A 14,523-nucleotide genomic window follows, 5' to 3' on the forward strand; every position below is an offset into this window, starting at 1 on the left:
AATCCACATTTCATGTGAATCTATTTGACTCATGTTAATCATGTTATGCTAATGTTAAACATTTATGATTATGTGTTCATTAACTTTGCAAGCCTCCCCTAACAATGGCAGCGCTGTAGGTTGAGAAACGCCCCTCCCATAATATTATGGGTATTGTTAGGTTTATTCTATGTTACTCATGTTACCACCCTTCTAGGGTTAGGCTATGTTAATTGCGTTAAACTTTGGTTTGAACACATAGATTTCATCGTTACGAGTATAACTGTTAATATGAACTCATGTAGTCACGTGGATTTGAGCATGTTAAACTATTTCAAACATATTATACTATATTCAAACTTGTATACTCGCCAACATGTTTTGTTGACTTTATTTTAAATGCATACTGCAGGATGAGGAAGTCAAGATTTGAAGAAATGAATAGGATGGCCTAGAAACCCACTTCTGAAATAAACTATGTTTAATGTCTGTTATTTCCTTTTATGACAATGTATGAAACTTTGCAATTTTAATAAATGAAATTTAATTATATTGTCACATGTAGTGTTATGATGTTTTGAGCAATTTGTTCGTCTCATCCCGATGTTTCCGCCATCGGTTGGGGTGTGACACTTTATAAAGAGCAGGGGTTAGTTATAACAGTCCTTAGCATGATCAGCTGTTATAACCACTCCATAACCCTTTGAGAGGAAGCAAGTGTCGGTCTATTTAACTGAGAGGAATGATTGAAGTGCATCCCTGTTGAAAAACATAGTCGATAAATTTAGGGAAAATGAGGTTGAAAGATGATAAGCCAACAGTGGAGGATCTCATTCTATAGATTCGATAAATTCAGTGGTATTCTCAAATAATACTTCCTAGATGCTTCCAAAGAAGCAGCACTTTGGACATTTGTCGGTCTTCAAACATCACTTATCTATTATCTATCTATTATATATAATAAATGAAAGTTGATTGCTCCACGTGGTCCAAAGTGGATCAATCAACTTTCATTTATTATATATAATAGATAGATAGATATTAGATGATAGATGTTTGAAGACCAACAAATGTCCAAAGTGTTGCTTGTTTGGAAGCATCTATGAAGCATTATTTGAGAATACACCTGAATTTATCGAACCTGTAGAATGATATCGTCCACTGTTGGCTTATCATCTTTCAAGCTCATTTTCCCTAAATTTATCGACTCTCTTTTTCAACAGTAATGTAATGCATTATTACCTTATTTAAGATACTTTCAACTGTATCTTCTGATAAATCAACATTCATTTCACTCAAAATATACGTTCAACTGCATCTTCAATCATGAACTATTTAAAGAAATGAATGTTCAACTGCATCTTTAATCATGAACTATTTAAATAAATGGATGAAATCATCCAAAAATACCCAAAATAAAACTACTTCAACCATCCAACCATAAGATACTTGCAGTATTAGAATGGCCATTTTTACCTTATTTCAACAGGGATGAAATCATGAACCATTAGAATAGCCATTTTTACCTTATTTCACAAATTTCATAATATGAAAATAAGTAAAACATAAAAAAATGAAACCAAACACCTGATATTTGTCGTCCAAATCTTTTAGTTGGTCCTCATAGTCCTACAGCCTTTTGAAGTCGTTGGAGTCGGTCGGTGATGTCAGCAGCCTAATTAACAAACAACAGCAAACAACAATAGCAAGTCAACAAACAATCGACCTCAAAATCATATAGAAGCCTAAAAATAAAACAAACCCTAACCTAAAACTCAAGATGGAAAAATGAAAAAATATATTTATAACTAACCCTAAACCTCAAATCCATTACAGCATAACCATTCAATCGACCTCAAATAATATAAAAGTCTAAAAATATAATGAAAATTAGATAATTGAACATCAAAATTGAACAACAAACCTGACCAAAAATTAACCAAGAGAACTGTAGACCGCAGAGCCCACAACCTCTGATCATCTCCGTCATCAAGTTACCAGCGGAACCCTAGCCAAAGCACAACGATAAGTAAAGACGCATGAAGATCGAATGAGTGAACAATGAAAACAAAGATTGACACTTATACAACGGAAGTTATTGATAATCTAACCTTGATTCGGAGCATTGATCTGAACATGGATCGGAATAGAGCAGGGCAGAGGGAGAGAGAAAGTGGGGAAGCCCTAAATGAGTAAATGAGGGAGGAAATAGATAAAAGAGGGTAGTGGTACTGTTGGGCTGGAAAAGGGGAAAAACGATGCCCTAATTCATTGACACGTGGCCCAAATCACTTTCATTTATTATATATAATAGATGTATGTATGGTTTATTATATAATACAAATTTGTTTAGAAATGTATGTATGGTTGTATGAACAATGCGTCTTTATACATCACTTCCTAAAACCTAGATATTTGAAGTTTACAAATAGTCTCGAAGATTTGAGTTATATCTTAAGAAAAAAATCGTTTATTAAATGAGAATTTCTTAAATAAAAAAGTTGAAATGTAATCATAACAAATCAATGACAATTAGAAAGAATTAGTGAATTCGGATGTAGAACTATCATACCACTAGATTTTATCGATTTTTTGTTGTAAAATATGAGGTTTTTAAAAACAGAAAAACATGAGTTTGAACTTATGCTAACTTGTATCCAAAAAGTTCTGGTAAAGTGAATGAATTTAGTTAAAAGAAATCATAATAGAACTCTAAAAAGGCATTATATTGTTGCATTTACAACCCTCCCGGTTGTTTAACTATTAAAACTGCATTACTGTAACAATATTTTTTATTTTTATGTGATCATATGTACTTTTGTAGTTCGTTAAAGCGCAACTTCATCAAAGACTTATTTCAAGGAAATAGGAAACATAATTCACTTCCATTGAAATAGAAAATAGAAAACATTTTTTGTGTTTACAATTAAATTCTTCCATCATAAGAAAAGGAAAATCTATATTGGTCTAAACTCAATGCCTTCAATAATAAGTCCACCAATGTTCCTCCTGTCAACAAAACTCAACTCAAGTTCCATTTTGATTGTAGTAGCAGCTCGCAATTCCCAGATTTGCACTTCAATCCATCCATTGTTCCTTTGTTGTGGAAGGCTTTTTATTTTCGGTCTATTGAGTGGGTTGTGGGTGTTTTGACCAGTCTTTGGTCTAATAACTGGGATTTGAGGACTAGTTAAATAGATATACCAATTAGTATCTCTGGTTTCACATAGTTTGTCTTCCACTGCCACAGGTGCCTCAAATCTAGATTGGTTTTTTGGTAATTTGTAGACAAGGTAACATGCATATGTTGTTTCAGATGATACTAGTTGGGACTGGACTTCTGTTTTGATCTTAAAATACCTATCATACACCCACCGAATGGCTTCTCCAAATCTGGAAGATGTTAGAAAATCATCTTACATGTAAAAGATTTGCAAAAGATAGCAATTTCTACAAAAAAAAAAAAAAAAAAAAAAAAAAAAAAAAAAAAAAAAAAAATCTGACAATGGATATAAAAGAACCTTGATTCAGGTGATAACACTTTTTTTTCCCAATCCCATATGAGAGCCGCTGAAAGCATATGACATTTCTTCCCATTTTTGTCAAGAGAAAACCACTATCAAGCATCGAGTGTATAGATATGTTTAGCAATTCAATATATAATTCTCCCCTCTGGTGGAACCATGTTCAATATATAAAAAAAGCATGAAGGACTTACAATGCCTATCTTCGTCTCTTCATCACTGATTAAGAAGCCTTTGCAAATAATTGAGTAGGCTTCCTCCTTGGTTGTCCATTGCAGGGTATTTTTTGACCTTTTCATTATGTCTTCATAATCAACTGGCAGTTTTTCTTCCCAATTTGCATCTGAATCTGAATCTGATATGAGTTGCTTGTCATCTATATGTTCCACCTGTAGAACAACATAACCATATCAGACTTTAAATTAGTCACTAATATGGGTTTTCTTACATTGAAAATTAATTAATGATGTAAATGAATAACCAAACTTTAATTGGTAAACTTACGTTCTCCAAGGGCTGAAATTCAATGCCTTCTAAAAATATGTTGTCATAATATCTATCGAAGCCCTCAAACATAATCTGAAGATCAACTGTTCTGTGGTCGGTAGTAAGCTGATACAATTCACATGCCCACCATCCATCTTCTCTCTCATACGCAAGGTATGAAATTAAACTCTCACTCTCCCCTTGTAATCTGTATTTGAGGGATATAGGTTCACATCTTCTCTCCTTTCTAATCTTAAACTTGAACACAAGGTTCACCGTGTATGTGATTCCTGGTGACAAGAACTGACTTCTTACTTGTGTATATTTGACATCACTAGGGTAAAGTGTGTAGGTGCCCACAGCAAATCTGCGTGAATAGTAGGAGCAAATAATGATACATTGTATGTGATTCCAGGAGACAAGATCGAATTGAGTTTTGTTGAATACTTATTAAATATTCTTAAAAGCTAGAAACAGGAAAAGTCACCTTGAATTATATTTAGACGAGAATAGATAACTCTCTGCATCTGAACCCAAACATTCTGCAATAGATGTCATCTCACATTGTTCTCCCTTCTTATTTAACCAAAACCACTGTACGTCCATCAAACAAGTTTATTGTTAAGATTATAATATCTTTTTTCAATTTTGGTTGATCAAATATTACTATTTATTTGAACATATACAACTAGTTCAAGGACTCAGGTGTATATAACTAACGATGGCATGGGGCATATTAATATACTATTAACATAGCAGCTAATTACTTACCGTTTTGCCGCCATTAAGCAGGACCCCTTTGGACATAAGGAACATCAATTCATCTTCGGATTTGTAGTTCAGAGGAGGTTCTGCAGTCTTAACCATCTGTTGGAACTCATGAAGCTGTTCGTTCCATTTACCTATAAACTCTTCATTTTGGAATAATTCGTAATTATTATGGGTAATCTCAAGTTCTGTGACAATTTCAGACATCTCTGGCCGATCTTCACGAGATTCCTTCAAACATTGATATGCAATGCCTGAAAATCTTTTTATAACACTTTGATGCATTGGTTCAATGTTTGGATTTTCAAAAATTAGATCATTTAACATGTTTTGTTCATAGCTCTTAATCCATGTGAGAATCTCCTTAACCACATGACCCTTGTTATCAAGTGTATAACATAACCTCCCACATAAAACTTCTAATAAGACCACTCCGAAAGAGTATACGTCTGACTCTTTAGTTAGGGTGTTCGTCATCCAGTATACTGGATCAATATACCCCACGGTACCTGCTGCGGCAGTGACAATAAGTGAGTGCTGCTCATTAGCTGACCCTATTATTGATAGCCCGACATCAGCAACTTTAGCGTTCCATTGGTCGTCGAGAAGGATGTTACCACTTTTTACATCACAATGGATAAGTCTTCGGTGTGTCTCCCTCGGATCATGAAGGTACCTTAGTCCCTTCGCAGCATCAAGGCATATCTTTAAACGTTGACTCCAAGTGAGATGAGGGGAATTTAAATAGCGGTCAAGGCTCCCACGAGATGCAAGCTCGTACACCAGGATCATCTCACCCCCTTCACAACAGAATCCCACAAGTGAGATAACATTTTCATGCTTATAATCAGAAAGCATGGTTATCTCTTTCAAGAACTCAGGTGCTCCTTGTCGACTGGCATGATCCAAACGCTTAATAGCGACCATGCCTCTGCCCTTAGAGTGAGACACTTCTCCTTTGTAAACTTTACCAAAACCACCAACTCCAATACAGTTATCATCGTTGAAGTTGTTGGTGGCTGTTGTTATCTCTTCCAGTTGGATTTTAAGATGTTGAAACTTCTCCAAGAATTTCTGCATGTGTGCCTCCATATTTGTGGATCAATACTGGTTATTGAATCCAAATCAAGGGTTCCAAGCAATTGTACAGATTGACAGGAGTGTATAAGGGAAATGAAAGACGGTTAAGAATGAAGAACACAGAAGATTCAATGAAAAGCAATGCCTCTATATTGGATTAGACAGGCCAGAAATTAAATTAGGAATACATATTACGCCACTTCAATAATTACATTTTATTAATCTATACTATATAATAAAAGAAACCACTTTGGGGACACATGTCGCCTTATGAGATGGTCTCAATTAAAATTTATAGAAGAGATTTAATGATAAAGATAAAAATAAGTTATAACCATATATTAATAATTAAAATTAAAAGATTTTGATGATAAAAATAAGGATAACTGATAACCATATATTAATTAATAAAATAAAAAACTATATATTAATGTTTTTTTTTTATTTATAAAGATAAAGATAGTTTTAATTGTTTATATAAAAGTTTATAATCTTTATTTTTATTTACTATCTTATAACCGACGGGTAATGAAAATTTAAAAAAATAGCATTTTTTTTCTTTGAACGTTTTCTTTTTCTTTTTCCGCTTATTAATAACTATTTAATCTAAAATTTCATCGAGTTAACCATGCGTGATAGATTTCATCGAGTTAACCATGCGTGATACTTAAGTTTCTAACCTATTAATAAATAAATAAAAAATAAAGTAAAATGTTAACTTGTGTAATACGCAAGTTTCTAACCAAATAATAAATAAATAAATAAAAAACAAAGTAAAATGTTATAATACATCAGAGTTCATTTTTTTTTCAAAAACATATATTGACGACCATATGTGTTAACCGATTATATTATATTTAATCAACCCGCGTAATACGCGTGTTTATTTAACCCATGCAATACACGTTTTTAAAGATGTAACTTTTTATTATCTATAATAGGGAAAATGTCACGGAATAGTAACCAACTTTTAAAAGTGTTCTAATTAGGTCATTCGTATCGTTTTTGTCCCAATTAGATAACTTAACATTCAAATCGACCCATGTCCTTTTTTCCATGTGTCAAGAAAAAAATAGAGCATAAGATGTTGGGCTCGGATTATTTTAATATATGAAATTATATTTAATAAAAATAAAACACTTTAATTACATTAAAAATTACAAAACAAGTTACAATCCACGTCACTCGAGTTAGCATCAAATAAAAGGGAAAAAGAAATAAAAATCCACATCACCACGGTTACCTATGAAATGCATGAAAAAACCCTTAATTTTAGTGAAAAATGAATGTTGAGTGACCTCATTGGAACACTTTTGAAACTTGAGTGACCTAACTGAAACACTTTTAAAACACTTTTATATATAAAGTTATATTTATTCGACCCGTGTAATACACGGGGTTGTAACCTAGTTTAAAATATAATTCACTGCCTCAGATGCAAAGAACGTGTTGACATTTCAACATGTACACACGATTTCACATGATTACATAAAAAAATGTTTAATTCCAGCTATGACATGATTTAATATTCATTCATGATTGTATATGAAAATACTATGTTACAGCTGTATAGCGTAAAAAATGGATCATGAAAACAGTGATTTCAGTTTCAGCTTTAAAAAATGATTTAACATTCATGATTGTCTATGAAAATTCTAGTGGTTAGTCACTTGATTTCTTTCACTAAGGTCTTAAGTTCAACTCTCACTCGCATCACTTTAAAGGACATTGGTGGTGCCAATGAAGTCAGAACTAGGCCTCTCTGAAGGTTGCCGGTTCGAAACCGAGCCAAACCGGGTTTGACCACAGTGTGCCTTTGGCGGGCGGTTTTCCCAAAACTGGTGGCTCAGGTATGCATCCAACTCCGACCGTCATGGAGGAGAGGATCCATTTGCTTGATTGAGGTTATCCGAGATGCTTATCCGGTGATTTAGTTGGCCGTTAAAAAAAATAATAATAAAAAAAAAATAAGACACCATTCCAGTTTGTCTCTAAATCCAACTAACGGACCATGAGCATGATCGTGGAACCCATATCATATCTATCGGTGAGGCCTAGCTAGAATATGACACTTGTAATTTACTTCTGTCTTTTTTTTAAACTTCATTATATTTTATACCGAAATATCGAGTAATTTGATAGTATTGTGTATTTAAAGAAAACAAGTTTATCTTCATTTCTTCTGCTCGATCCAAATTGAATTTGATTTTGAATTTTTAAAACCGAATTCAAACCTCCAAGTTTGAATTCAATTCGAATCAAATTTCGAGTATTCAAGTCTGATTGAAATACTAAACACACCTAAAGGTCGGTTCAGTTAATACATTGTATCCGTCGGTTCACCAATTTCGAGTATTTCAAGTCAGATCGTCATGTAAACCCATGAGCAGGTTTGATTTTTATTATTTATATATCTTATATTCTTGAAATATATAGTTATGAATATGTAAAGCATGCACGTAATCACTTTAAGTGTCGCATGCTTAATATTATGTGCTACATGTTATATTGCATTATATTATTTAGGTGGAGATACAATAGAAAGTTTATTTGTCTAGGAAGGCTAGAAGTGATCTTGACCATCCATTTAGTTAATCAAGGGCTAAGATTAAATAATGGAGATTGAAGGGAAGAAAAGAGGCGCGTGAGTTTGTTTAGGGGCATTCTAGTCAATCCAAGCCAATAGTTTCTCTCTCCTCAAATTTCCCCCATTTTTTAAACGTTAATAACTCTTTCATACGACATTATTTTTTTTTATAAAAATTGCACAAAAAAAATGAGCGTTTTTTTATCTTTAAAACGAGTATACTAATGCTATATTTTCAAAAAAAAAAAAATTAAAACCCAGTTGCGTAAAACGCAATAGAAAAACCCCAGTTGCGTAAAACGCAATGAAAAAAAAACCTAAAAAATTACATTTTTCTAAAACTCAGGCACCAAAAACACAAAGAAATGACTTATTTGTAAAACGCAATGGCCAGAAAACAAAAAGAAATGTCTTATTTCTAAAACGCAATAGCCTAAAAACTCAAAAGAAAATGTACTTTCTAAAACGCAATGAACTAAAAACACACAAAAATATGTTTTACCTAAAACACAATGCACCAAAAACACATAAAAAAGTGTTTTACCTAAAACGCAATGCACCAAAACACAAAGAAATGTCTTATTTGTAAAACGCAATGGCCATAAAACACTTAAAATGTCTGTTTTCTAAAACGCAATAGACTGAAAACACATAAAAAAGTGTTTTACCTAAAATGCAATGCACCAAAAACACAGACAAATGTCTTATGTGTAAAATGCAATGGCCAGAAAACACTTAAAAATGACTCATTCTTTTACGCAATGGACTGAAAACATCTAAAAATGTGTTTTATCTAAAACGCAATGACTAAAAACACTTCAAAAATGTGTTTTACCTATAACGCAATGACTAAAAACACTTAAAAATGTGTTTTTTTTTTCTAAAACGCAATAGCCAGAAAACACATAAAACTCTCTTGTTTCTAAAATGCAATGGACACATAAAACTGTCTGGGAACTGTCTGTGATTGTGAATTGTCTGAATTGTCTACGAATTACTGTCTTCGAAATGAGCCAATTTCTGGAAAATTAATTTTTATGATGCATTTTTATTACAGCAATTTAATCAGAAAAAAAAATTCCGAGCTGAACCCCAGCCAGGGGCTCTGCCCCTTGGACCCCGCCAGGGGCTGCCGCCCCTGGGACCCCGCTATAAGGGGCGCTGCCCCCGGACCCCGCCATGATCGTAAAACGCAATGACTAAATCAAAAACCTAGATCGTAAAAATGAAATTAAAGAATTTCTTACATGGATCGAAGTGATTTCTTCAACAATTGACGAATTTTGAAACACTTATCAGCGCTCGAATCGAACGAATCGAGTGATTATCTCCAAAATCACCGGAACAAAACGAGATTTTTTATGATATTAAACTGAGTTTTCTTCAAAAAAGCTGAAGAACACGTTGATCGGGTGTTTGAATCATTGATTGGTGATAAAAATCGCACTATAATGTAGTGATTATTGAGATAGAAAGTGAAGAAATGGTTGAAGATGGTGGGTTTTGAAGATGATGGGTTTTGAAGTTACTGGGTTTTAAAAAAGGAAGAAGAAGGGGTTGGATTGACTAAAACACCCTTTTTCTTTATTTTAAGGGCTATTGGATTTTAACACCTCAAACTTTAAAGAATTGGCCGATAACACCCGCAACTAACACTTTGATCTGTGACACCCCAAACTTTTAATTTTGTTTGTCATTTCACCACTCAGTTAAAAAATGAGTAACTGAGTTAGTCTTCCATCCTAGCTGGCATCCTACGTGGACTATTTTTGACGATGTGGCACATTCATAGGTATAAAACCCATGCTCTGCTTCGATTAACCCTGCACAAACAATTGGGTTTCAATGGAAACGACCATGAACCCCAATCAATCATCTTCACCACCATTCCCAACCTACATTCACCCAAATCATATACCACCACGAACCCCAATCAATCATCTTCACCGCCATCTCAATCCACCCCACCACCACCCTCAAACCCCAAAGCACCACCCCACGCCACCACCCCATACTACTACCACCAGTCCCCTTCTCTCCCCATCTACAGCGACCGCTTCATCCCATGCCGATCCTCCTCCAATTTTGTCCTATTCGACATCTTCCCTTCGCCACCGACTCCGCCGCCCTCCGACGCCGACCGCACCGACGACGGTTCCTCCTCCTCCGCTGCCTACACTGCGCTTTTAAGAACCGCATTGTTCGGGTCGGATCTAGGGTTTTCTGGTGGTTCATCTACGCTTGATAAAAAGGGTTTTGTTTCAGTTAATAGTATTTTTCCGGTTAACCGGAATATTTTCGGTTAATGCAACTCATATTTGTTTAGCATCATCATCCTGTATGATTCTAAAGCCATGAAGAAAAAGCTCGACACCTGTTTCTCTGCTGTAAGTTTCTCCTTTATTATCAATTTCCTGTTGTGCTGTGTATCGGAGTGTTGTCCGCTAGCGAGAAGAAGTTATGCAAACAGATCTTCGAAGATCTCGGATCAACGGCTGCAGATGATGCGTGTTTCATCGAAACGGTTGAAGTTCCGGCGAATCAACGGTTCAATTTCGTTGAAGCGATTAGTATTAGCCGGAGATCGCCGGAGAAGCTGTTTAAGATCTTAGATTTGCACGATTCGTTACTCGATTTGTTGCCTGATATTGATGACGTTTTCGATTCAAAACCGGCTGAATCGATTAGAATTCAGGCACCGGAGATACTCTCCAGGATTTTGATGCAGTCTGAACATGCAGTTCTTCGAGGAATGTTATCGGAGTCCGAAATGGATTTTGATGAGCTCGATGAGCAACCGTCGTTGACAATTCTCTGGCTCATTTGTTTATTTTAAATTATGTTCATTACATTGTTCAGAAGATCAATGGGTCATTAGAGTTAAGGGAGATGGTTGATGGGCAGTATTTGACATGTAGGATCAATGATGCCATGTAGGATTTTGTTTCTTATAACATGTGTTAGCCACGTCATGGGTGCCATGTAGGATTAATGATGCCAGCTAGGATGGAAGACTAACTCAGTTACTCATTTTTTTAACTGAGTGGTGAAATGACAAACAAAATTAAAAGTTTGGGGTGTCACAGATCAAAGTGTTAGTTGCGGGTGTTATCGGTCAATTCTTCAAAGTTTGAGGTGTTAAAATCCAATAGCCCTTATTTTAAATGTTGCCACATGTCCTAATCTTATTGCTTCCTACACTTCCTAGCCAAAATAAACTTCCTATTTGATCTTTTCCCTATATTATTTATCTAAAGTATTATTATTATATTTCCCCTGTTTCCACTTCGCACACACCGTATGATATAAATATTATATTTTTCAATATTTAATTCCTATACCTATTTATCTAAAGTTTTAACTGTTGGATTTTAGTTTGTTTTGAATTTCGAATTTCATTTGAATTTCTCTATCTCGTCAAAGTGAGTTTATGTGATGGACATGTAGTAACTGGAAGGGTTAGGTACCGTTAGTCGGGACGTCATGTCTAGGCTGGCAATCGTATAAATCCAATAAGGACCAGTTTGCCTACCTGGGGACTAACGATGAGAGTACTGATACCTATTAGGCCAAAGCATGTCACCTCAAACGTCACTTAAACTAACAACACTTTGATAAGTCAACGTGTCCGTCTTAAGTCATGGATACCTTCCAACATCATTTCATATCACCTCAGCTTTTGGTTCATACATCAATTTCATGATTTCTTCTTTTTGGGTTAAGTGTATGTTAATGGGTGAACATATGTAGATCATTAGAAAGCTCGGTAATTGGGGGCCCACGTAATTACTAAAGTGACTCATGGAAAACATACAAAAACCCTATTTACATACCAAACCAAACAATTTTCAATATTTCATTATGAAATATCAACTTATGTCTTATGATAAGTTTGTTTCTATTTTCAAGTTTCATGTGATTTTAAGTGGATTTAGTTGGTTATGCTTGATTTATGTGATGTCGCATTTCGGATTTTCATTTTTCGCAAATCATAAGTTTCACATTTGTCACACTATACATTGTGTCACTAATTTCTACTCACGAACCCACGGATTGTTGCGTTTAATCTTGTAGATGTCGGCTAGACGTCACCGTATCGGGAAACGTGCTGGAAACTCCAGCCGGCGCATGGAGGCCCATATCGCCGAGGAGGTGGATGTCGCTATTCCAAACATCGTCGTGCAAGTCCAAGAAGCCCTCAATAACCAAGAGGCCCACGCTGGAGCTAATACCTCGAAGTGTTCCTACAAACACTTCAAATCATGTGATCCTCCTAGTGTGACAACTCGCATTTTCAGGTTATTACCGTTAACTTTCTCATTAAGGTGTCACAGTTTCTTCAGACACCTACTGATCGACACTGGGTCGCTGTCAAGCATATTTTACGGCATCTTAAGGGTACCATCTCTCATGGATTATGTATACGTCAGTCTACTTGTGTTGATTTACATGCTTATAGTGATGCTGACTAGGTTGGATGTCTCAATGATCGCCGTTCTACTACAGGATATTGTGTTTTTCTTGGGCCCAACCTTATCAGTTAGAGTTCCAAGAAACAACATACTGTTGCTAGGTCGAGTACAGAGGCTGAGTACCGAGCTCTTGCTCATATTTTGATCAAAGGACTGTCTGGTGTTCGTTTTGACAATCTGAGGTCCAAGCTTCACGTGGATACTCCCTGTTTAGCTTGAGGGGCGTATTAGTGTATATCAGTGTGTGATATGTGTGGAGTATAGTTGGATAGGCTGGATAGTTAGTTAGATTGTTGGAGTTAGTTGAAGTGGTTTAGTTTGTGTATATAAACAGATGTGTACCTTTCATTTGTGGTTAATGATACAACTATTCTCTGTATTGGATAGGCTGGATAGTTAGTTAGATTGTTAGAGTTAGTTGAAGTGGTTTAGTTTGTGTATATAAACAGATGTGTACCTTTCATTTGTGGTTTGTGGTTAATGATACAACTATTCTCGGTATTCTCTACTTTCACACAATAGTCTAGAGAATCTGTAGCATTGTGAGTGGTTTGCACGTCTCTATAGTTCACCTTTGGTTGTGATGTCCAAAGTCAACCCAATGATTCATGGTTCATGGTTGTATATAAAAATACTAAGTTCCAGCTGTATGGAGTAAAAATATTGGAATACGAAAATAGCCATTTGCGCTTGCAGTTTGCAAAATATAGCCATTTCATTTTACTATTTTTAAGTCTAACTAACCAATAATGGTTTGGGTTGTCATCCTCCAAACCGTACTTTGCGGTTTAGCGCAAATTTTCATTGAAGCGCAACCAACTAGTTTGGTTTGTCGTCTCTGAAACGTAGTTAGCGTTTTAGCCTTAAATTTTCGTAGAAACCGGCCTGACCAAACCATAAACACCCTGCCTGCACCCATACTCCTATGTAAGCTACATTTCCACCCAATTTGTCACAACACTTACATTTCAAACACACAATTTTGAGTACCAATATCTTATTCATCTTACCACTTTTCTAAATGCTTCGAGGCTCGTTAGGAAGCTATCATAAGCGAGACTAAAAAGTATTATGTAATAATATATAAATAGTTAATACCACAATCATCCTCCTGTTGCCGTTGTCATCGCCACTACACCACATTCTCGAGGCCATCCTTTCCACCACATTTAACGACACCCCCTTGCATATCGATGGGGGTAGCGACTTTGGCAGCGGTGGGTTGCGATGGTGACTGTGGTGGAAATGATGTCAGGAGTGGTGTTGACGATGGGGATAGTGGTGTTAACGGTGGAGTGGTAGTAGTGGGTCTGGTGGCAATGCGAGTGGGGTGGGACTAGCATTGGTGATTGGAGTTGCGATGAAGAAGGTGGTTGCATGTGACAAGTGGTGATGACGAAAACGATGATGTTGGCAGTGAGTGGCGACGGCAGCAACGGTGGTGATAGAAAGGTAGTGGTGGCGGCAGAAACGGTGGTGTGGATGGTAGTGTGGGGGTGGCGGATGCGACAGTGGCAAGTAAGCAAAGATTCCATTCCTTTGGTTAAATTTCTTTACATGAATGAATTTCATAGTTCCAAATTCATTCAAATCATTCCAGTTCCATTACGTTCTCAATCAAACATGT

The 14,523-nt window shown here is 35.6% G+C and overlaps 1 protein-coding gene across 1 annotated transcript; it reads right to left on the reverse strand.

Annotated features, from left to right (window-relative positions):
* Nucleotides 1-2,841: 2,841 nt before the first annotated feature.
* LOC110899344 lies at nt 2,842-5,999 on the reverse strand. The gene is made up of 6 exons (XM_022146236.2): nt 4,761-5,999; nt 4,477-4,583; nt 4,008-4,356; nt 3,698-3,892; nt 3,501-3,595; nt 2,842-3,372 (listed from the first exon to the last, which is right to left on the reverse strand). Exons 1-6 carry the CDS (start codon nt 5,847-5,849, stop codon nt 2,937-2,939), a joined length of 2,271 nt encoding a protein of 756 aa, XP_022001928.1. The 5' UTR covers nt 5,850-5,999; the 3' UTR covers nt 2,842-2,936.
* Nucleotides 6,000-14,523: the final 8,524 nt, after the last annotated feature.

This window comes from Helianthus annuus, chromosome 13 (assembly GCF_002127325.2).
Source record: "Helianthus annuus cultivar XRQ/B chromosome 13, HanXRQr2.0-SUNRISE, whole genome shotgun sequence".
Lineage (NCBI taxonomy): Eukaryota > Viridiplantae > Streptophyta > Magnoliopsida > Asterales > Asteraceae > Helianthus > Helianthus annuus.

What these genes read in the sequence shown, in the direction of transcription:
- LOC110899344 (XM_022146236.2), bottom strand. Translation starts at nt 5,849, where the DNA reads ATGGAGGCACACATGCAGAAATTCTTGGAGAAGTTTCAACATCTTAAA. An exon ending in TGCTTAATGGCGGCAAAACG is followed by an intron (nt 4,584 to 4,760) that starts GTAAGTAATTAG and finishes ATGGACGTACAG; the next exon opens with TGGTTTTGGTTAAATAAGAA. An exon ending in AATTTCAGCCCTTGGAGAAC is followed by an intron (nt 3,893 to 4,007) that starts GTAAGTTTACCA and finishes GTTGTTCTACAG; the next exon opens with GTGGAACATATAGATGACAA.